Genomic DNA, 22,935 nt, shown 5'->3' on the forward strand with positions numbered 1-22,935 from the left:
TCCATAAAATTAAAGATCAGTACTTTGAAAAATAAAGTCAATGCCTATGAGGAGTTAAGTGCACTAGCAATAAAGAAACACAATTATCTGAGAAGTAAATGCCTAACCAAAAGCCCAAAAATATCAAACATTCACATTGAAGCATCTTTTGCTGAGGACTCAACAACAATTCTGCAATTTTCCTCCATTAGCTCACACATCATCAACTAAACTTCACCTACAGATTTCTAACAGAGAGCAGGGTTGAACCCTCTCACCCCCACTAAAAATCTCATGCTGCAACAGGCCAACCTAAGTGTTTAAGACTTCCCTGACAGGAAATCTTACCAAAAAAATTACACTTTGTAAAAGGAATCAGAGGAAGACAACATTGCAGGAGAAACTTTCTAAGATGAAAAACACCTGTGGATTCATAAATGGTGGACAGCCTGCACAGATTTGCAATAAGAATTACTTGAAGCTAAAAAACACCTCTTGTGTCTTCTGTAGTTTTCAAAATAGTCCAACTCAAGCTGTATTAAAAATGTTCTTGCACTAAAAGTACAAGTTTAGATATGCTTTTTTAAATAAAAATTTAATTTTTGAAAGAATTCTGTAACAGCAAATAGTCAAAATTTGATATTATCTCAGGCATTAGCAGCAAGAGACAAAATGGCACCATAACAAAAGAATAACTAAGCATATCTGAAGAAATGGTTGTTGCAAGCAAGTTTAAATATATTTTTATCAAACTGATTCTTAAATGTCATGCATACCTATTTCAAGTTCAATTTAAGGATATTTTCTTAGCACCCTCAACAATGTGTTTTATATTAGATTTGCACAGTTTAAAAGAGGAAAACATGTAAACGTGTCTTGCCAATTATCCAACAGTTTGTTTGCCCAAATATCACCCTCCTGTACAAAAGCTTAATTCTCTTAACAACAATCACCTCGAGACCACTAAGGCCTGCACTAAGGCAGAACAAAATACAACACCATCGTGACAAAAGAGCACAACATTAAGTACTATTCCGTGTGACAGCAGCATTGAAGTGCCAAGGCCCTTATATCTTCCCTCCCTATCTCTGGGCCTGAATTTGTGCAAAGATATAAAGCCAGACAGGGTACTGAAGTAACACACAAGTCTATGGGGGAAGGAGGTGCCTTGTTTTCTTTGGTTTTTAGCATCCTGAATTTTAACATTCTGGCACATAACAAGAGATTTCTCTACTTGAATTATCTGCATCTAGAAGAAAAAAGAATCTTCTGAAAATCTGGCAGGATGCTTGCATAGGGAAACACACCTCCAGGGAAAACAAACAGGGTATTTATAAAACATTATTGTTTTTCACATTGGCAAGACAGAAAACAACTCTGTGGAGCCTAAAAGATACTTAAGGCTGAAGCTGGCAACCTCAAGAGCCATTTTGTTTAGGTTTTTGTCTTCCCTAGGCTCTACCACATAGGTTAAAGGGCTGAACAGACCCCTAGTAAAGGGAACACAGAATGAACATGAGCGCTTTGCATTTCCTAAACAGTTCACTTTATTTAGCTGTATTTTACCAAGAAGAATACAGAAGCAACATCTCTATGATCCATGTAGTAGAGGCTAGGGAAGATGGAAACCAATGGGAAATCCTCCTGAATTGGTTCACAGGGTTCAGCACAGGCAAGCTCCCCTGACCTGGCTGCAGATTCCCCACCACTGCCGGAGGCAGCATCAGCCTCACTGCCACAGGCTCACTTCCCACTCTGGCTAGAGTTTGCTCTGCTTTCTGTGCCCACAGCACGGGAACAGAAAGCTGAAAAGCCAACGGGTCCAGGTGGGGGAAGCTTTGCCTTTGGACCTTACTTAATACCAGGATTATTGCCCATTTGCTTAAAAAGGAAAAAAAGAAAAGACTGGTACCAAAAATCACTTTCTTGGAATGAAGTTTCTCCCAAACAGGAACAGTTGAACCCTGCATACCAGATCACAGGCTTACAGCTCAGCATGGGAGCTGAATCCATCTTCAACACTGAGAAATTCGTTTCAGTACTTGCTCTCCTATCAGCTACATGGAAATAACTCAGCCATTTTCTACAGAAAAAATTAAGCATGGGGGTCCAATTAAGAATTTAGATTACTTCAATCCTTTGAAGAGCTCTAGGAGAGAAGGAATCTTTAAAACACTTTTTAGGCTTTAATAAAATACAGTTCTGACTCAAACATCATGTAGGATAGTTAAGATTCCTTTTTAGCACTTTTTTTTCCTTCAAGCCGCTACAATCCCACAAAGTAATAAACAGCTACAAAACCTTACCAAGTTGCAAAGAATTCTTAAAATTATCTGCTATAAAAGCAGAGTCCAAGATTTTTAGATTTTTTTGTTATAAGATAAAATATTAATTTAGTAATACCTAATCTCATTATAAGCAAGAAAAAGCAGTTTATACTTGCAGATTAAGCAATCTTGCTCCATCTGAATTATCAAGATAGATAGAACCAATAGATGCAACTACTTTGACTATGTTGCCTCTTTAGTTACTCTTGAAGTTAAACTCACTCTCTCTTTAAGCCCTAATTAAGTTTTTCTACTAGTATCATTAAATACATTCACACATACTTGTAGTACCAAGATTAGAACTGTAAGCCTTTTAAGTTTGCTTTATAGATTTGATGTCATTCTGTGCCAAGCCAATCATACTAACTTAGTATGTACTAACACCTAACTAACATACTAACTCAGTAACAAAACATCACTAGGACCAGCACCAAAACACTGAGACAAATAGAAACCACCCATGCTACTTCCCAAATCACTTGGAGAACCAAAATGGCTACCCAGACTTCAAGTTACCCAAAGCCTCTCAAAACTTACAAAGCTCTGCTCCCCAGGCTTTCAATGAGTACTTAACACATACAAATAAATCCACAGAGAGGCAATCTATGTGCCAAGCTATATCCAGATGTGTATGTATGCACACACATACACACAGCCACTTCCATAAAAAGCTTTAAAGTGATTATGAATTATGGACAGGAAACTAATGTAGCTTCCTGTGTGGACAGTCTTATCCTAAAATAAATGTGTCTATATAATACAATATTCATCCCTGTAACTTCCCTTATACTGACAAGCTTTAAGTTGCATATCCAGGATGGCACTGTAATTAATCTGCTGACACCTCAAGCCACATTAAAAAATCTCTCCAAGTACATACAAGCTTCTGCTCACTGTGAGGGAAAAACGTCCTTTTTAGTCCATACAGATTTTCTTTTTAGCCTAAGTTTTATAAAACTATAACTATTACCTTCATCAAAGTCTGCATCATCTTCCGTATGCTGAGGGAAAGGGAAGCAATTTGTGATTTCAAGTCTGTCATCCACCACAAGACCCAGCAGCACTCCTTGGACCACTTCATTCCCCTGTCCTTCCTCTTGGTAATGTTTAATGATCTTTAACACAACCTAAAACACAAAACAATAAAATTATAATATGCAATGCATTATTTTTGTCCTCAAAGTATGTATCTGGAATTCTAAATTTGTTACACAGATTAGAGCAGCAAACCAAGTTAGCTATTGGCTTAAGCATCAGCAGTTTTAATACAGTCTGAGGAACAGACAGCCATCCTAATATTATAGGAGAAAAGAAAGACCATTAAATGAACCATCAAAATGCAGTTCTAAACCAATTTTCTGAAACACCATTCTAAAATTAAATATTGATCTTTTTTACTTTAGCTTGTTGCTGTAACTGTGAGCTTTTAACAGTATCTTGCAGGCCCAATAAACCCCCTCTTGAGGGAAACTGTGCACAAGAAACTAACAAAACATCTTAAACTATGCAGAAACTAGCAGGGGTTTTTTAGAAGGTGCAGACCACATCAAATTTCAATTGCATTAATCTTCCAAAGTACATCTCACTGCAGTTTTACTTCAGATGATAGTTCAATTTATATGTTGTGAATGGTGTGTCACAGGGCATTTAAGAAGAATCAATGCTAAAACAAAGAGAAAAAATGCACAAATTACTCATAATATTTTTAACAATTCCCACTTCCTTCCTTAAATCTGAATGCTACAATGAATAATTCTCATGAGATGACACTGTAAATTGGAACAGTATGAACAAAGCCACTCAAAAATAGCCAGTAACTTGCTAGCAACACTTCATACTTAAATAACATTTTATACCCAACAAGAACTAAAATAAGGTAAGACACTAATCACAAACATAGATTTGAAAGAACTTATGCTTTGTCCAGTGTAAATGGGGTTTATTTTACTAAGCCCTAATCCATCCATTCAAAATGCAATAGAAAACGTCTGATTATTATGTTTTCATTAAAGCAATACAACTTTAATGTCTTCTGGCAAACAGACTAGTTTAACAGATTTCAGCTCAACCATCCTTAGAAAAGATTTTGTCTAAGTATTGGTATTTAGTGTACATTCTACAGGGGAGGGGGAAAAAAAAAGGAAGTTCATACTTATACATCAGAAACATGTATTTGTCACTAGCTTTCTCCTTTGTTGATTAGCAGATGTCACTTTTTGTAAAACACCATTAAAGTACCACAATACAGGTTAAATGGAAGAGAAAGGAGACTAGGAAAGAAATTATTTAAAAATACACTTCCTTCTTGGGCTAAAATGGGAAAACGAGCTTCATACACAGCCTACTTGGAGGCAGGGCAAAGAGGGTAAAACTGAAAAGAAATACCTATTTCCAAGTTGGATTTAAGTATCAAACCAGACTAACATCCACTGATTCCTTGTTTATTTACAGTACACTCACTGGTGCCTCCTCTTGCATCTAGATATACTCGCATTGAAGCTTCTCCACCATAGGTAGAAAACAACATTTCATTCCAATACACATTCACATCTGTCACTCAAGTCCTTTGCAGCCACACCTTTTTTATCCCATCTGTTAAAACAGGTCTACAGAGCAGAAACACAAAGAGATACTTTGGTTATACAGATCTCATTTCACGGGAAAACAGTAAGCAAATTAAGATCAGTGGGCACTGAAGTTGCATTGAACAGTGATGGAAGCAGTACAGCAACCACCAGTTTGAGATCACCTGGATGCAGAAGATGAATGTACCACAGAGTCAGCACATAAATATTATTCAACTTGCATTCAGTGTAAAGTGAAGGTTTATCTCATATTTGCCATAAACCCTGTCTTCCACAGTCATGGAATCCATAACTAACCTGCCAGATTAAAGCACAGAGAAGCTCTCTGTCTACTATACAACTACTCTCAGCATCTTTACAGCCTTGTAAGCTTCACCATTTCCAGTATTTTTTCTCATTTTCTCTTGAGCTCTTTGCACACTGACTGTCCCTGTTAATGTGAATACTGTTTGCCTGTTTGATTTCATTCCAGGAGCATTTGTGATACGATGCCAATTTGCTGCAGCATTTCTGATGATAATTGCTCACAGAAAGCAGCCACAAATGAAACAAGCATGGGCTGTCACAGAGTACCAGTGATTTTTCAGAGAAAGAGAACTAGGAGTTCAAAGCTGTTAAATGTTAACCAAATACCCCAATACACAATGAAGTTATTACACAAGTCTGCAGTTTTCAATCTCCAGCCTGAAGACCAGAACAGACATTATCCAGGGAGACACAGGCCCCAGGGATTTAGGCCTACCTGCAGCCTTGGTTTGTAACAGTTGAGAAAGGGAGCAGAGAAGGTCAAGAATACAATACTCCAAATTTCACAACCATTAGGGCACTGCAGAAGTTTGTGTTTGTGGCTGCACTGGAAAATACATTAGCTACTGACATCACTTATAAAAAGATGCATCCAATGACACAGGATTCTTGTTTTCACTTTGTTCTTTGTTCTGGACAGTTTTATTTAGCACGTAAGACACCAGTCTTTTGTACAGCAGACTCTTCAACTCCAATGGAAAAACCTGCCATCAAAATGCTACCATATGACCAAGCAGGAAATGTGCTCTGAAACTTGTGTTCAGTACTAAAAAGAGATCTTCAGGTGTAAAGCAGAACAATACTAAAAATGTCATTTCCATTTGTTTGCCAGTCTAGATACAGCAGGAAGAGCTGACCACTATGCAAATACCAAAGCAGTGACATTTCTTATTGAATGTACAAATCAATACTTCATACTGAATAAACCACACACACCCAAGAAAAATCAGCACTAACTTGTATCTAGATGTTTCCTAAAAGCAAAATATGTTATGTTTGTGAAGCATTGGAACAGAATCAGAGTAGTTGTACTGGTCTGAAAATAAAGGTAAGATATGTTAATATAAATAATGCAATTAACACAGCACATTGAAAAATACCAATTTTTCCAAACAACACTTAAAAAAATCCCAAAGAAATCTAAATGAACACCAGTAGAAGCATCTTTCAGTCAGTGCTGACTCACTTTCCAAACACCATTTATAATTCCCATCCAATTATTCCCCTAATAGGAGATAATGCCCCTTTGTACAAGCTATGATTGTTTTTAAATACCCATAGACCCTTCACTGCTATGCTATAGCTACACAAAATTAACAGTAACCAAACCACATTCAACTGCTACTGTTATTTAAGTAATGCAGCTGGCCAGCCAGGAAAGGTTATGTTCTTTAGGAGATAAATAAAAAATAACAAAAACAACAAAAACCCCTCAGATTTCTAAACTCTAATACCCTGAACACGAGTCAATAATTATATGCAGAATGATTTAGTAAATTAGCATGTAAGAAATATTCAGGTACATAATGACTGTTTAGAAAAGGATATACAAGTAACTCCTAAATAAAACTCAAAGAGTCCCCCAGCCTTGTAAATTTAGTGTTCAAAACACCAAAGTAATTTAACCACTTGGAGTAGCCACTTGTCAGATTTCAATGACCATTAATGCTCAACAAAAAAAGAAAAAAACCTTGGAGTTCTGCAGTGCTCCTAATCTCCAAATCTTCAAAGCACTGCTCAAACATTAAGAATGAAGTCATACTAAAAAAAAAATTTAAAAAAAATTAAAAAGCCATTCTGAAACCATTAAGAACATCAAAGATACATATTTTAACTGCGTACTGCCAAATTTTAACTTTGGCTACATCCCGACATCACAGTTGTTAATTTCAAAAGTTTGTACCTCATTACAGAAATACGTGTAACATGAGCCCTCAACTGAAGTGAGCCTTTGGGGGGTTCTGGGAAGATCCCACTGTAGGGACATGACTATACCAAGATGTACATTTCTGCATTTATCTAAAGAGAAACAACAGCAAATCAAAGCCTGGAGGATTCACTTACGGCAGTGCTCCAGAGAGCTGAATGTCACCACACTGAAACCAGATTTCCAGTACCTGTGTCGTGTCTTACGCATGTGAAATCAAACAAGAGAGCGCTTCTGTTAGCCCACAGGATACATGATGTAGCATACTGATCTACAGTCTTAAATTAAGTATTTATATCTTTTTAAATGCTTAACATTTTTTGCCACCCAAGAAAGCTTTGTGGTCACAACCACTAGCATCAATCGCCAGCATCTGGGGAAGAGGATAGGGAGTCTAAATAACTCTATGTTATGTAGCTGGTTTCAGCACTGAAGTGGAAGGTGCCACAACATTCACATCCTTTCAGTATTTAACATTACTGAAACGGTGATCAATATTTTTTAGCTTGGCAAAAGGGTCTTGGAAGCTATGACTGCTAATAATGAATATATCCATATCACATATGGAGCCTTCTCCATACAAATCTTAAAACTCAAACCAAAGACTTTTATATTTGAGTGTTCCAGCATGAGCAATTTTACTTAAACTCCTAGCATACACCAAATTCAAGAGAGAACTGACAATGCAGTTTTGTAAATGGATCAACCTAAACGTTAGTCATTACTAACAATGACTCAGGCAATTGTGTGAACCTCAGATGCCTAGAATCAACATCTACTTGACACACATAAAATGCATATATGCTACCTCTCGATAAAGAGTTGAAGTCCTTTATTAGCAATTCATAGCCACATAAAGACATAACACATTCTACTCTAATTTAGTGTCCTTGTCTCCTTCCCCAGGTCACCCTGCACCAAAAGCAAATCTGTAACTGGTGCTGTGCTGAAACAACCTACTAGCTATGCAAAAATGAAATTTAATTAAACACTTTCGAAATCCTCAAGTAAGCATGGAATGGCTTTGTTTTTAAACAAAGACCTGGAAAAAATGCAAAAAAACTAGATATCATGAAACATGAGCAATGTTAACATTTTTATACTTCAGATGAGGTTTTGACACGCTACAGATAAGTGCTTATCCTACTCTTACAAAAGACAAGTTCTGGAAGCTGACCAAGCAAAAACTTGCCTTGAGCTGATCTGTCTCCTGGCTATAGCACCACTTGATAAGACAATAACAGAGACTCTCAACTCTCCTGCCAGGAGAAAAGGAACTCTGAAGTAAATTAAAGATATCATTGCAACTATTAAGAGTAAGAAAACATATGTCTGATACACATAACGCTCTCCTCCAGATGATTAAGGAGACAGATGTTTATGGACACACATAAAAAATTACAATTTAATCAGTGCAGTCCAAAGAAATGGGTTCTAGAAAGCACTGTGACAGGTAACATGTCAGAAGCACAAAATCAACAGGTTGATACCCTGGTCTCATAGGTGCTGGATATGAACCTTCACGGCACAAGACCTGCAATCACATAAAGTCATGGCATGAGTTCAAAACCAAGCTGAGTGCGTGGTTGACAATCCTGAAGGATGGGTCCAGAGGGACCTGGACAAGCTCAAGAAGTGGCCCATGGGAACCTCATGTGGTTTAGTAAGACCAAGTGCAAGGTGCTGCACCTGGGTGCTGCAACCCCTGGTACCAACACAGGCTGGGGGGTGAACAGATTGAGAGCAGCCCTGCCGGGAAGGACTTGGGGGTGCTGTGGGTGAGAGGCTGGACATGACCCAGCAATGAGCACCCACAGGCCAGAAAGCCAAACGTGTCCTGGGCTGCATCCAAAGCAGTGTGGGCAGCAGGTTGAGGAGGTGATTCTGCCCCTTCTACTCCGCTCTGATGAGATCCTACCTACAGTGGTACATTCAGTTCTGGAGTCTGCAACACAGGAAGAACATGGACTTACTGAAGAAAATCCAGAGAAGGCCACCGAGATGATTAGAGGGATGGAATACCTCTACTATGAGGAAAAGCTGAGAGATTTGGGGTTATTCAGTCTGGAAGAGAGAAGGCTTTGGGGTGACCTGATTGTGGCCTTCCAGCACCTGAAGGGAGCCTACAAGGATAATGGAGAGGATTTAAAAGAACATGTAGTGACAGGACAAGAGGGAATGGCTTCAAACTCAAAGAGACTGGTTCAAGATCAGATATTAGAAAAAAATCCTTAACTGTGAGGGTGGTGAGGGTCTGGCACAGGTTGCCTAGAGAAGCTGTGCATGCCCCCTATTCCTGGCAGTATTCAAGGCCAGGCTGGATGGAGCTCTGAGCAAGGTGGTCTTGTGAAAGGTGTCCTGCCCATGACAGGGGGGCCGGAACTAGATGATTTTTAAGGTCCCTTCCAACCCAAACCATTCTATAAAACTGAAGATTAGAGGTGAAACTGTATTTAAAACATGATACTAATCTCAAGAAATAAGACAATTGCTACTGATAAACACAGAATTCACTTAAACGCGTATTTCAGCTCATCTGCAGAGATCTTTGTATTTTTCTAGATTCTCTTATTGAACAGAACTGCATTTTTGACCATTCCTGACACAATGGATGTCTAGACATTTTTTCTGTTCTTCTTGATACTTCATTTTAGAATAAAAGCTCTTAAAGCTGTTAGACCAATTTTATCTCAGGAGAAGTAAAAGAAAAAAATTTAAAATAGTTTTCCATTAAGACCTTCAACATCTTAAAGTAATTGTTTTGGCAGATATCTTCAGTCCTAACTACGTTTGGTGGCCAAAAAAACCAAAAAAAACTATTTTAATTCCCTGAGAAGTAATCAAAAATATGCTTAATCTAAACATTCTGTCAAAAGATCTAAGGCCAAAAGGACAAGACTGAGTGGACTTTAAAGGCAAGGTAACTTCAGAAAAATGTTGAACAGCAACTTCAGAAATAACAAGCCTTAGCCCTCACTGTTTTATCTAGCAAGTGTAGCAGTCATCCTTTGGACAGAAGACCTCAAACACCCCACAATAATTTACCTTTATCTTGACTTGCTAGAGCCTAAACACCAACATTTATAAAGCCTTTGTAAATACAGTTCTTGGAATAGTAAGCTTACGTTTCATGTCACTCAACAGCTAATTCAACACCAGATGTCAAAATCTTATTTCTGAACTTGACAGAAATTTGGGGCCTAAAAACAATAATTATATAGGAAGCATAACAGAATGATGCATGCCATTTCATACCATCTCAATCAGGTGCAAATATCAAAATCTCCTTTTGACACGGGTGGAAGTTTCTTGGAGCTGAGCCCAAATTCAACAAGGAACAATGTGTATTGATCTGAGGTGGGCTTCAAGCAGAGGATACTACATATATTTTCACACTGAAATTATAAATTATAGCAGTCTATCAGTTTTGTCTCATGTAGGTCCTCAGCACTGAACCATTATGGAAATCCATGCTAAACTGAATGGAAAATGGTCCATTTTGAACTATGAGGGGAATGATGTTACATGCTTCTTTATTATATTTTTTAGTATTAGGAAGCACATGAGAAGGATCCACAGCTTTTTGTTCTGTGGGTGTAACTTGGTACCATAACACTTGGTTACTTTGCAAGCCTCAAGACTTCAGATGACTTAACTGCGAGAGGGAACATCAGTAACCTTCCTGTTCCACAATATGTAGATGAGGCTAAAGAAAACTACCCAAATCATAACAGATTATTGATTTAACAAGTACTTTCTTTCACTTCTGCTTGCTTTAGGAACCATTTCACCCTGTAATCATAGGACTCTACATGGTTTTCCATATTACTGCCTGCTTATAGCAATTTCACTTTCCATTAGCATTTGGTTGGGGTTTTTTTCCAATAGGATGAAGAAGGTGATAATATCCATATACAGCAGTAAGCCAGATATAACATACCTTGGCATTTTATCTCAGTAAGTGGCTGACTTAAAGCACAATTTTAAGTCAGTGACAGGCCAAGAAGCACTTTATCACTTCTTCCTGAGCATTAACTGCTTATTGTGCACTGTTTGGGGCATGGCTGGAAAAGTTGTACCTCATTTACCCTGGAGCTTAGTCTAGAAAAAGCAGATATTCAGTTCATTTTTCACTTTTTGAACTCTCTTGCACAGATTATATGTAGCTCAGCAGCACATTCAACACAAACTAAAAGCAAAGCTTCAACCACCACCGAAAATGCCCCACAGAAAATACTTCTAAAGTACCTGCTCTTTCAGTTGCTTTGTTTCTCTTTTAATGAAGAGTTATTTCCAAACTGCTGTGATTCAAAAGCTTTAGAACTTCCATAAAAGCAAGAGGGAAAGCCAGTCTAACAAAAAGAGAGCCTCCCTACAGTGACACAGCCTGGCTGCACATTCCACCAGCCCCAGCTCCCAGCCAAGGTGGTCGTTCCCACAGTGCAAGCCCAGATTCCTATGGACACTGCCAAGTGATTGACACACACACTATTCACTGGAAGCAAGCTCAGCTGCTGCAAACATGGGTTAGCTGCTCACTCATTCTATTACTGGGATACTTTCAAAGTCACAAAGATTAAAAAAAAAAAAAAATCAAAGCCTATTAAAAAAGCTACCTCAAATTACAAAAATCACTGATTTCATACAAAACCAGACACAGAACATGAAATAGACCATTTCTCAATACCTAGAACTAAAACTGGTTAATATCTAAAATATAAAATGGAAAAGACAAACTGAGACAAGACTCCACAGGTAAGTGGTGTTCAGACTGAGGAACTGAAATAATACAGACACTGAGCCTGTTTCTGCACAAGTACAACATTAAAAGGGAAGATTATTGGGTTTTGGTTAGAGGCATGTTGGTTTTTCATAGGCTGTGCTTTTCCTTGCCTCTGCCAGGAATTTATGTTCATCAGCTAATGTCTTGTAGATATGAAATACCTGTTTAAGTCATTTATTTACTCATATCCAAGTGAGCTGCTTGTTCTTGCAAAGGGAAGCACTTAAATACAAACTGCAGTACATCAAAGGAAAAACTAATTAAACAGTGGAGAAAAGCAAAGGTTATTAAAACACAGAAAAATACTGAATGTTAATCAAGGTGTGCATTACCAAAAAGACCAATCTCTTCTTCGTTTTTGTCCCACTACATTTACATTTTACAGCAGTTCAGGTTAACAATCATCTCCAGGGTTAATCAAAAGCCATTGGTACACTTTAAATATTGCCTCAATGTAAGCAAAAATGCACCATTAGACGTGTATTTAAATTCCCCACTGCTGTGTTCACACACTGATATAATGTAGCTCTCCACAATACAAAGTTTCATAACACATTTCCCAGTACATGGATTCATGCACATTCCCATGGAAACTGTCAAGGCCACAGGCACTGCAGAATCACTTTCTTGTAGAAACATTTCTGTAAGACAGCCCCAGGACCTCAATCTTGCGAGTGGCAGGGCATTAGATGTTATTAGCACACTGTCAGGAGGCAGCGATAGGGATGTAATGAGATTAACATCCAAAATTCTGCTCATTACAAGTGGGATGGAGCACTTCCCTAGGACTACTTAGTATATTATTTCTTCTATTTCCCAAATCTCACTGAACAAGAACTTTTGAAAACATTCAGTACTGCAGACAGTTTTTGTAAATTGCCAATACAATTCATATTTATTATTTTTAATGAAATCAATATCTAGCCATCATTTCAAGAATCAAAGCTGATGAATATCGTCCTTCAGAGCACAACATATGGAAATTATATAGAAGCGGTAGATGCAGGCACAGTTTCAACATTTTCTGCTCAAAACACCAGAGCTTTACATTTATGCTTCAACATACAGTTGATACATATGTTCTGTGTATTAGTGAATCACCATCATTCAAAATTCGTGGTGCTCACCAAGTGGGGAGTGTATTACAACTATAAGGTTTTCTTCAGCATCAACTTCTAGCAGCTTCCTATAAAAAGGTTTAAAGATGACAGCCAAAAGCAGCAGTAGCAACTTTATTTAAAAGCCTATTCTTTAATCAGATTGTGCCAGACTGTTACCATTTTGAAGCTGAAGAAAAACTGCAAGACAGTTATCCTTATCTATTTGACCTTCAAAGATTAGAAAAGTAGAGCAGACCTAGAAGGGAAGGAGGGAGTGGGGGCTCATCTGAGACTACTGATCTGTCTCAAAAAACATACCTTGTACAACAAAACTGAAATATACTATTTAAGGGTGTGTCTTTAAAGCATGACTTCCATATCCATTCAACAGATGCTTCCAAGTAACCAGTAAAATCCATACTGGACATGACTTTCATATCATCTTAATAATTTATAACCTTTTGCACAACAATTTTTTCCACATTGAAACACTTAGCCTTTCTGGCAAACACTTGGTTATGTGCTAAGGGGCTGCAACAGAGACAGATCCTCCTAGTAACAGCTAGTGCAATCCAGAGAACCAAGCCTGGATGGAGTCTCAGTTTTCCTGCTGACTTGGAAGTACAAAATTGAGGGGAAAAAAACCCAAACTATGAACCTCAGTTATTGCTTCAGCTTCCCCATCTTTCAAACAGAGATTTGCCTTTGTACCAACATCTGAACACTGCTACATGAAAATCACTTCCAGAAGAGTTCCATTTCCAATAACAGCTACTGTGACAACGAGATTAAAAACAACCATGCTAATTTTATCACTGAGAGTGCCAATGGAGAAGGCAGTATGGCTTTCAAATTGTTCCCAAGGAGTGATGACAGCTGCAGTAAATATCCTGTGTCTCATAAAAAGTTTAAAAAGCTTTAGAATAGGGTTTTTTTGCATTGATAGTAACATAATAATAAAAACCCCCGAGTCCTAAGCACTCAAAGCTCAGCCCTACATTGATGAAGAATTTTGTCAGACTGCACACTTTTCTCAGGTATGCATTAAAAAATCCTCAAATGTCAGTAAGTGATTTACATCCGCAAATTCCTAAACACCAAAGAACACCTGCTTAACAGGAATACGTATACACATTGCTTATTGCACAGATATGGGCTCCAAGGAACAGGAAGGATGTGCAGCAAACACACTGCAAAGCAGGATACAACATGCGAGCAGAACAAAGGCAAAGACCAACAAGTCTTACATTCTCAACGCAACGTCCTAACCCTCACTTTCCAGAAAAAAAAGTATTTATAAAACAGAATTAGCCTGTTATTGCAGGCATACAGCAAAATTCAGGTGTATCTTCAAACTCCAGTGAGTAAATAAGCCTCTCTATTGACTTTAAAATTTGATTAAGCCAAAAGAAATTAATAGAGTGCTTATCTGAAATTAATATCCACATACAAGTCATTCAAAAATATTCCCACATTTATGCTGAAGTAACCTTATGTATGCACATTACAAAAGACATTATAATAAGCTCTATTGTCTTGGTTTTAGATCACTGAATAATCATACAAAATACTAACAAGAATATTTATTATACCAGCCTGATTTTTTTCCATTTGGTACATTAACAATTCCTTTACTTTCCATTGAGCTGATATTATTCTGTTAAGTGATAATCTAATTAAACTGCAACACACTGTTGGTAAAGCCAGTATCACATCTCTGCAATCTTAATACTGTTGGAAGACTAAAAATAATATAAAAGAACAGCATGCTCAAAACTGTGCCATCACTTAGAAGGTATTTTGAGCTTGTGTGTAAATATGGAAAAACAACACCCAAAGTAACCATATCCACAAAATATCACTCGTGATGAAAGATTAATGATAAAGTTCTATAGCAACAATAAGTCAAAGATATGTCACCCTTTTTCTAAGGCTAGGGGGAAAAAATAGAAGGTTTGCTCCTCTTTCTACAAGGCCTTTCGTACGGTCTGTAAGATTTATTTAAAAGGTAGAAGAAAAAGTCCCAAGACTGAATAGGATGTAGGAGTTGTTCATTTCATAGATAGTACCAAGGGCCTTTCAGGATCTGTACCTGCTGGGTTTCTCCCCAGGGCCTGCAGTTCCATGCACACTTCCCTCACCTACACCACACCAAACGTCAGCTGCAAAGCTCATTCTCTTTGCTAATTCTCTTACAATAAACCAAAACCAAAGGAGAACATTTATCAATGTTCAGTATGCAAGCAGACATAATGCACTGCCTCAGCAACAAAGCCATCACTTGGCACCTTCCAACGCACAGAGTGGAAGTTAACACCAAATAGGACACAAAGGTAATGATTATTATATTATTATATGCTGTTTTAGATGTAACGTTTTCATCACTAAGGCAGGAAGGCACTAAGGCAGAAGGCAGGAAGTTATTTGAAAGGTATCTGGTGGAAATACTCTTGTCCTCAGTATCAACACAACCAAATAGGAATCAGAAGAACACGATCTACTGTTTTCACAGAAGCTATGAATACACAATTACCATGCCAGAGAGCAGTTCAATATGCACATAAGAGGGACAAAGAACAACGAGAACTTTAACTGCTAATGACAGCAGTGTAAAGGGCAACACATTATTTCTCTTTGCACACAGCGAAAAAAAAAAAAAAAAGCCTGTTTGAAATAAGATTTCCCCCTTTAAAGTCTTGAAGTGTAACACTGCTCAACACATTTAAGCCACCTCCACATTTAGATTAACTCCTTTTGTCAGCACACTAGTTTCATGGTATGAAGCGATACCAGATGTTTCAGTTCTGAATGCCTCACTAGGGTACACTTACCATGACACTTAGGAGATGCTGAGTGCACCAATGCACTCTCACAAATCATTTAAAGTTGTGCTTTGTTAGCAAGTATCCACTGCTATCCACTGACAAAACACACTGAAATTTGCATTCTCAGACCATCACAGTGTTGGTACTTTTCCCACTGCAGTTCAACACATTTCACTAAGCCTGAAAAGGGTTATATTCCAAGGAGGTTCTTGCCCTTTCAACTTACCAGCACACATTAATGTTTTCTCTTCAGAATTTAAGCACAGATTATATGTCAGAAGTTCCCTTCTGGGTTCATGCAACTCATTGTTAACACATGAAGATTAATAGAATATAAAACAAAGCTCTTCTGTCTTCTCCATGGTTCAAGGTATCCATGAATACATCAAGACAGTATTCAATTCACACACCAACTCTCAGAGCCAGCATAATTTGACATAATTTTTTAGGGAAACAGGTCAAGGAAAAGACAAGAAGATTAAACTTCAACTTAAAGTTCCATTTTAATTCCTTTGGAAGACACATAAAATACAATACAGCCTGAAGGATGTTATATCCTAAAATACTGTTCTAGAGTTCTGCAATGTCAAGAAACTCTACAAAGAACAGGTAGAACACACCACCTATGCACTCTTGCAAAGTCTTCAGAAAGGGTAAAGAAGGAAAAAAATACCCACAAGAAATGCTAGGAAAAGCACAATATTCACAACTTAAGAAACCTCTGAGTTTTCAGCCAGTTCAATACAGGCTTCACCAGTTCTACAAAATTAACTCAAATACTATGGAAATTAATTGCTTTCTTTCAAGAGTGTCAAAAGTTGTCATTTTAAAAAGTGCTTAAACAAACATATGAAAGAAAAGTCTTAGAAACTGATTTTCAGTAACTTTTATTTCATTTGCTGTGATCAAACATATCATCCTGAAGGGCTCCTCACCCAAGAAGCTAACTAGGCTTTCCCTATTAACAGCTGGGGATGCAGTCCAATCTATCCAACCCCTTTAGGGAAAAAATGGCTGCTAATAAGAAAACAACACACAACTCAAATACCACAGTTATGAGTACAGTAACTACTGAAAAATAATTCAATAATGATGTGTGGCGATTTTTAAAAATGTAGACTCACAAATTCTTACCTATGTTTTTGTAAATTAATAAATAAATCCTCTACACACCATAGATAAGAATCCAAAGCACCAGGTACACTACATCACCAAACTACGGATAATGTAATGAAGGTTAAAGCAACAATCTTTGATTAAATCAGTCATATCTGACACAAGGGCAGTATCTGCACTATAGCCACACTGGTCATGGTGGTGCACAAATGCAGACAAGGCCTACAACTTCTAACCACCTTAACATATTTATGTTTTGGCCAATGTAGGCTTGCAATTAATACAGATAAATTTACAAAGATATCTTAAGGTTTAGTGGTAATTTTTTACTAGTATTAATACTTTCCACACTAGCAGTTAGGAAAATATAGGAATATAAACCTATAGGCATTTTGAGAAGCCTACACAACTTTTGTTACTTTCTACAATATGTAAAAATGTTGGGCAATGGACATATGTGTAAAAAGAAATCATATGTAGTGTTTGAGTAAAAAAGGCACCATCATTCCCATTAATGAAATGATAAAAGCAGTGAACATATTAATGCTTTAGCATGAAATTAAGGATCCAGTTATATTGCTATGAAAGAGCCATATACAAGCAAACCTTTTTCAGTCAGCCAACACTGTTCTCCAAAACCATTACTGGGTGTGATTTTTTGAATGTATACATAAATGCAAGGGTAAGATGTAAAAAGTAATTTTGGTGCTTAAGAATTTAGTTAGATGAAGAATTCTTCTCCTTTACTTTTATCTTCCTTCCTAGAAAAACTACATGCAGAAGATTTGCAGAGAATGAAACACCTTCCCATTAACAACATAGTACCTTATGGCTACTCTGAAGGGAAATGGGATTAATAAAAACATTTATTTGGTATAGCAGCATACTTGCCATGCTAAGAATTCCCCACCTCCCATCCCACAGCTGATATTTTCCAGAAAAAAAAAGTTTCCATATATCCATTATCTACATACTAGTGGTCTGACACAACCCCCAACCACCACATGGAGTATCCAGTTTTGGATATTAGTTCAGTTTCTGAATTACACAACTTTGATGCTCATCTTGTAAAAATGCTATTTACCCTACCAGATCTTATGCCTTTGAATGATACACCAGTTCACTTCTGCCTTCAGAGTTTTCTATGTTACCTGATATCACTACTAAAATCATGACAAATGCATAAATATTCCAAGGAAGCCCTCCATAAGTGCAATTTTAGACAGTGGAGTAGGGTTAGAAGTTTCATTAGGAAAGCATTTTAGAAAAGTTGCCACGATTTGACAGAAATTCAGAATCTTCAGTTAACCTAAAAAATTTACTCCAAAGGAATATTTATTTCTTACAGTCTAAAATCCACCAGCTTATAGCTTGTAATTTATTGCACCTTACTGAAAGAAAAGACTACGGTATCAGTGAACCAAATCTGATTAATTTCAGCAGCTGCATTACAAAAAATTTGGTTCCCATTGAGGAGTTTCTAGAATACAATGAACCTGGGTCCATTGACACCTCTGGCACTGCTTTACAATTATTTCAGACAGCTTGCAATAATCACAGAATCACAGAATTGTTTAGGTTAGAAAAGACTGCTAAGGTCATCAAGTCCCACCATCAACCCAACTCCACCACAGTATTCACCATTAAATCATGTCTTTAAATGGCACATCTACATGCTTTTCCAAACACTTTTGAGGAATGATTCCACCACTTCCCTGGGCAACCTGTTCCAATACTTAAAACACCCTTTCGGTAATGAACTTTTTCCTAATATCCAATCTAAACCTGCCCTGTACCAACCTGAGGCAATTTCCTCTTGTCCTGTCACTTGTCACCTAGGGGAAGAGACAGATCCCCACTTTGCTACAGCCTCCTTTCAGGGCTTTGCAGAGAGTGATAAGGTCCCCCTGAGCCTCCTTATCTCCAGGCTAAACACCCTCAGCTCCCTCAGCTGCTCCTCACCTGACTTTGTCTCCAGACCCTTCCCCAGCTCTACTGCCCATCTCTGGAGACACTCCAGCCTCTCAACATCTTTCTTGTAGCAAGGAGCCCAAAAGTGAACATGGGATTTGAGGTGCAGCCTCACCAGTGTTGCATACAGGGGAAAAATCATTGCCCTGTCCTGCTGGCTACACTATTTCTGATACAGGATGTCATTGGTCTTTCTGGATGCCTGGGCACACACTGGCTCATGTTCAGTTGCTGTTAACCAGCACCCCCAGGTTCTTTCCCACCAGTCACTCTTTACCAAGCCTGCTCACTGCAGCTTTATTTGGGCTACTTGACTGGAGAAAATATGATGGAATCTCTGCTCAAATTTCTACAACAGGAAGCAAAGACAACAGGATGTAATACATGACACTCATCATCTGATCTTTTTGTCAGGGTGGCCAAAAACAAACACATGAATTCTTACATCTCATCTGAAAGAAAAAGCTCATTATAAATACAAGCTTTCGGTTATTTTTTTACCCTGCATTTTCTGATTTCTTGGAAAGACTAGACCACCTACACTGGAACCCATTTTCAATCTAAGTTTATTCATTAAGAAATGAAAGATTAAAATAAGAAAGAAGTTAACAACAGGATGCTCTACCTGTATCAGATTTAAAAAGAAAGCCCAAAAAGTAGATATAGCTGCATCATTACATATTATGTTTTAATGTAACATCCTGACATATAGAACTTCTCTTCATTACCAATACTGGTTGGTCTTTTTTTTAACTTTACTATTCCCCTGAAATATCAAGCTTTCTAAACATACTTTTACATTCTCACATACAGAGAAGACAGATGCATTTCTTTTTTGTACTCACAGACCCAAAAGCAACCTACCTAAACATGCCTTTTCTTTCAAAGCAGCCTCATTTGAAAGATTGTGTCACTGCCAAGAGATGCAACACCAATGAAGAGAAAGAGATTGCCAGCTTCTCTGATGCCCACCAGAATTCAGAATTCTGTAATCATGTAATCACTCTGGTCAACATCGAGATGACTGATAAAGTCTTGTTACTTTGTGAGGGCACAGACCAGACAATTAAATCAGCAAGGTATTAGAAACACTTCTGGAGAATTTCAGTGAGACATCTGATGGACTTGGAACAGAAGCCACTTTGTTTACAAAGCAAGCAAATTTATGCCAACATTTCTCTCCATCACAGCTGTCATGGCAGTTTATGAACCAATGCTAATGTCCTGAGAGCACTGCATCTAAGAGACATCTTCAGGAGGTGGACAGTTGAAAGCTTTCTGTTTTCAGTAAATCACCTCCTCTGTACTGACTCCATGCTAGAGGCACCATTGTGCTGTACCAGAAGAAAACACAAGGACAAGGGGAAAAAAAAGCATGAAACAAAAAAAAAAAAAACTATAGGCATTTGCTGGACTGTCAGAAGCAGACCATCAGGGCCACTCACAGTTGACTGGAATCCACAGCAGCTCACAAAGCAGATTACATATCCCGCAGAGAAAAATCAGGAGCAAAATAAATCAAGTTTACCAGTTGTTATCAAAGTGTATGGCCCCAGCCTGCAGCAGGAGCAGCCTGCTATCCACTGTTGGGTTTTTAGGAACATTTGCCACTGATCAGTTTTCACCACTCCTTGAAAATGCTTTGTGTACCAAAACCACAGACACACAAACAGTTCAACAGAACAGGGCAGGAAAAATGTGATTCAAGTTTTCTCTTTCACAAGACCTACTACACACAAATAACTCATTCTTCCTCTTCCTAAATATTTACTTCACTGTATAACTCTAGTATAATGACTGAGGATTGCCACTAATAATGCCAAGCAGGATTCAAAGCTTGTCTCAAAACTATGATTTTCTTTCTCATAACCAGGGCACCAACTCTTTCCTTCACACTTGAACTGTTCTGTTGACACTTGGCAAAAATAATGAGCTAACAAACAATGTTTCAACCTTAAGAAATAACTTTTTTCCTTGTGTTAATAATACTATTATCAATTCTCCATGTCATTAACCAACACAAAAAGATCCAGCAGCAGAGCCAGGAACCAACTTTAGTAGATGCTCTTCCACTCGAGGCCTGCACGGATTGTCTGTATTAGGATGGCTCTGTTCTCTGCTAAGTCCCTTAAACCCGTCAGTTCATTTTATTTCTCATTAAGCAAACGCAGTAGGTCCTGGCAGCTCTGACAGAGAAGGCAAATAGCACCACCGGGGAGGGGAAAACCCACCATGCTTGTCACCTACTACCCCTGCGGAATTCTCTGGGTATGTGGTATAACTACGAGCTATGGAAGCTGAAAATTGCAACTCCAGCACAGGGGCGGCAGGGCTGGAAGGTGAAATGGGACATTTAAAGGCAATTGACTCTCCGGCCCAGCCCGGCCTGTGCTCACACACAGGCCGCTCCCCTCACAGGGAGGAGCAGGGGGATCCCGGCCGCAGCCGGGAAGCTCGGCAGGGCCGTGAGCCGCTCCTGCCCCTCGGGAAGCGCCGCTCCCGGCAGGACTCGGCGCTCCGCCGCGGCACCGCCCCACCGCCGGCAGCTCCACGCGGCCATCCCGCCCGCCCGCCGCCCGCCGCGGCCCCGACCCTCCGCTCACCAGCCCGTCGATCTGCACTTGCTTGACGGCCGAGTCTCCCGTGGCGGCGGCTTTGCCTTTGCCCTTGGCGGCGAACCCTCCGCCGGCAGCGCCCGAGCCTTCCTTGCGCGACGCCATGGCTGCCCCGCACCGCCGGAAAGGAAAGCGTGCGGCACCGGAAGCGCCGGCGCGGCCGGGGCGGTGCGCGGGAAAATGTCCCCGGGCGGGAACGCGGCGGGGCGCGCGGGGTCCGGCATGGCGGCGGTGTCCCGTCAGGGCTCCATGGCGGGCCTGGGTCTGCCCGCCGGCACAGAGCCCGGGTGTGCAGGACAGACTGTGCCCTGTGCCATCCCGGCTCAGCCGGCACCGGCCGGGCCCAGAGAGCCTGACCTGCTGGCTTGCCCATCCACAGAGCCACACAATCATTCTCGTTGGAAAAATCCTCCCAGATCATCGAGTCCAACCTATGGCCAAATCCCACCTTGTCACCCACGGCACTGAGTGCCATGTCCAGGCGTTTCCTGAACACTTCCAGCCGTGGTGACTCCATTCCCTGGGCAGCCCTTCCCAGTGTTTAATCACCCTTTCTGTGAGGAAATTCTCCTGATGTCCAACCTAAACCTCCCCTGGCACAGCTTGAGGCCATGTTCTCTCTCCTGTCATCCTGTCGCTAGTTCCCTGGGAGGCAAGGCCAACCTCCACCTGGCTACAGTCTGCTTTGGCTCCAAAATGTGGAATGTGTAAAAATTCCTTTAAGAAAGGATGTTCTTTGATGTTTGATGTTTGTATACTTTCAAGCCAAATCAACAAGAAAGGAAACTTAATCTGTGAATCAGATAGCAGCTTAGAAGCTCTAAGTGATGTCCAGGCATTAGAAAGAAAAATTATTTGTTGCCTTGTAAAGGTTTAGTGCTGGACGTGCGTCAGTGATATCAGACCTAGGGGGAGGTTAACGAAGAGCTTGGCAAGAAGGATGTACCACTGACAGTGGACACCATTTCTGGCAGCCCAGGAACCTCCAGCTGCACATTTCCGTGGCCACTCAGGCAGTTGTGATGCCACAGTGACACGAATTCCCAGCCCTGTTCCTGGGCCAGCCCTGGGCTGCAGTGGGGGCTCCCAGAGTGGCTGAGGAGACTCTGCTCTTGGGGAAGAGTTACACCTAATAAACCTGTATGTGTTGAGGGAGATGCACTTCTAAGAGATAACAGATTTGAAAGCTTTGTGTACTGTTGTTACAAAAAGCAAACTGCTGTGGAGCGATGTGAATATCTGTCCTGAGCATGAATAATGAGGCATTGGTGCAAAAGCTTAACATTACACAAATCCCTGAACTATGAGCTTCTCGTGCAATTCTCAGGAAAAAGTTTGTGTTCCATTAAAAGTTTGTTTTGCTTTGCTGCTCTGTCTTGTTTGAGGTGGGGCTCTTTTGTG

The 22,935-nt window shown here is 39.4% G+C and overlaps 1 protein-coding gene across 1 annotated transcript in view; it reads right to left on the minus strand.

The window, feature by feature from the left end:
• Nucleotides 1-21,680, minus strand: part of EIF3H (eukaryotic translation initiation factor 3 subunit H) — an 85,317-nt gene extending 63,637 nt beyond the window's left edge. The window contains exons 1-2 of the mRNA XM_085053442.1: nt 21,523-21,680; nt 3,277-3,433 (exon numbers count right to left, since the gene is read on the minus strand). Coding sequence (XP_084909568.1) covers nt 3,277-3,433; nt 21,523-21,639 — 274 coding nt within the window. The 5' untranslated portion in view covers nt 21,640-21,680. The remainder of the gene's footprint in view (nt 1-3,276; nt 3,434-21,522) is intronic.
• Nucleotides 21,681-22,935: the final 1,255 nt, after the last annotated feature.

This window comes from Lichenostomus cassidix, chromosome 2, assembly GCF_008360975.1.
Source record: "Lichenostomus cassidix isolate B80296 chromosome 2, HeHo_3.0, whole genome shotgun sequence".
NCBI lineage: Eukaryota > Metazoa > Chordata > Aves > Passeriformes > Meliphagidae > Lichenostomus > Lichenostomus cassidix.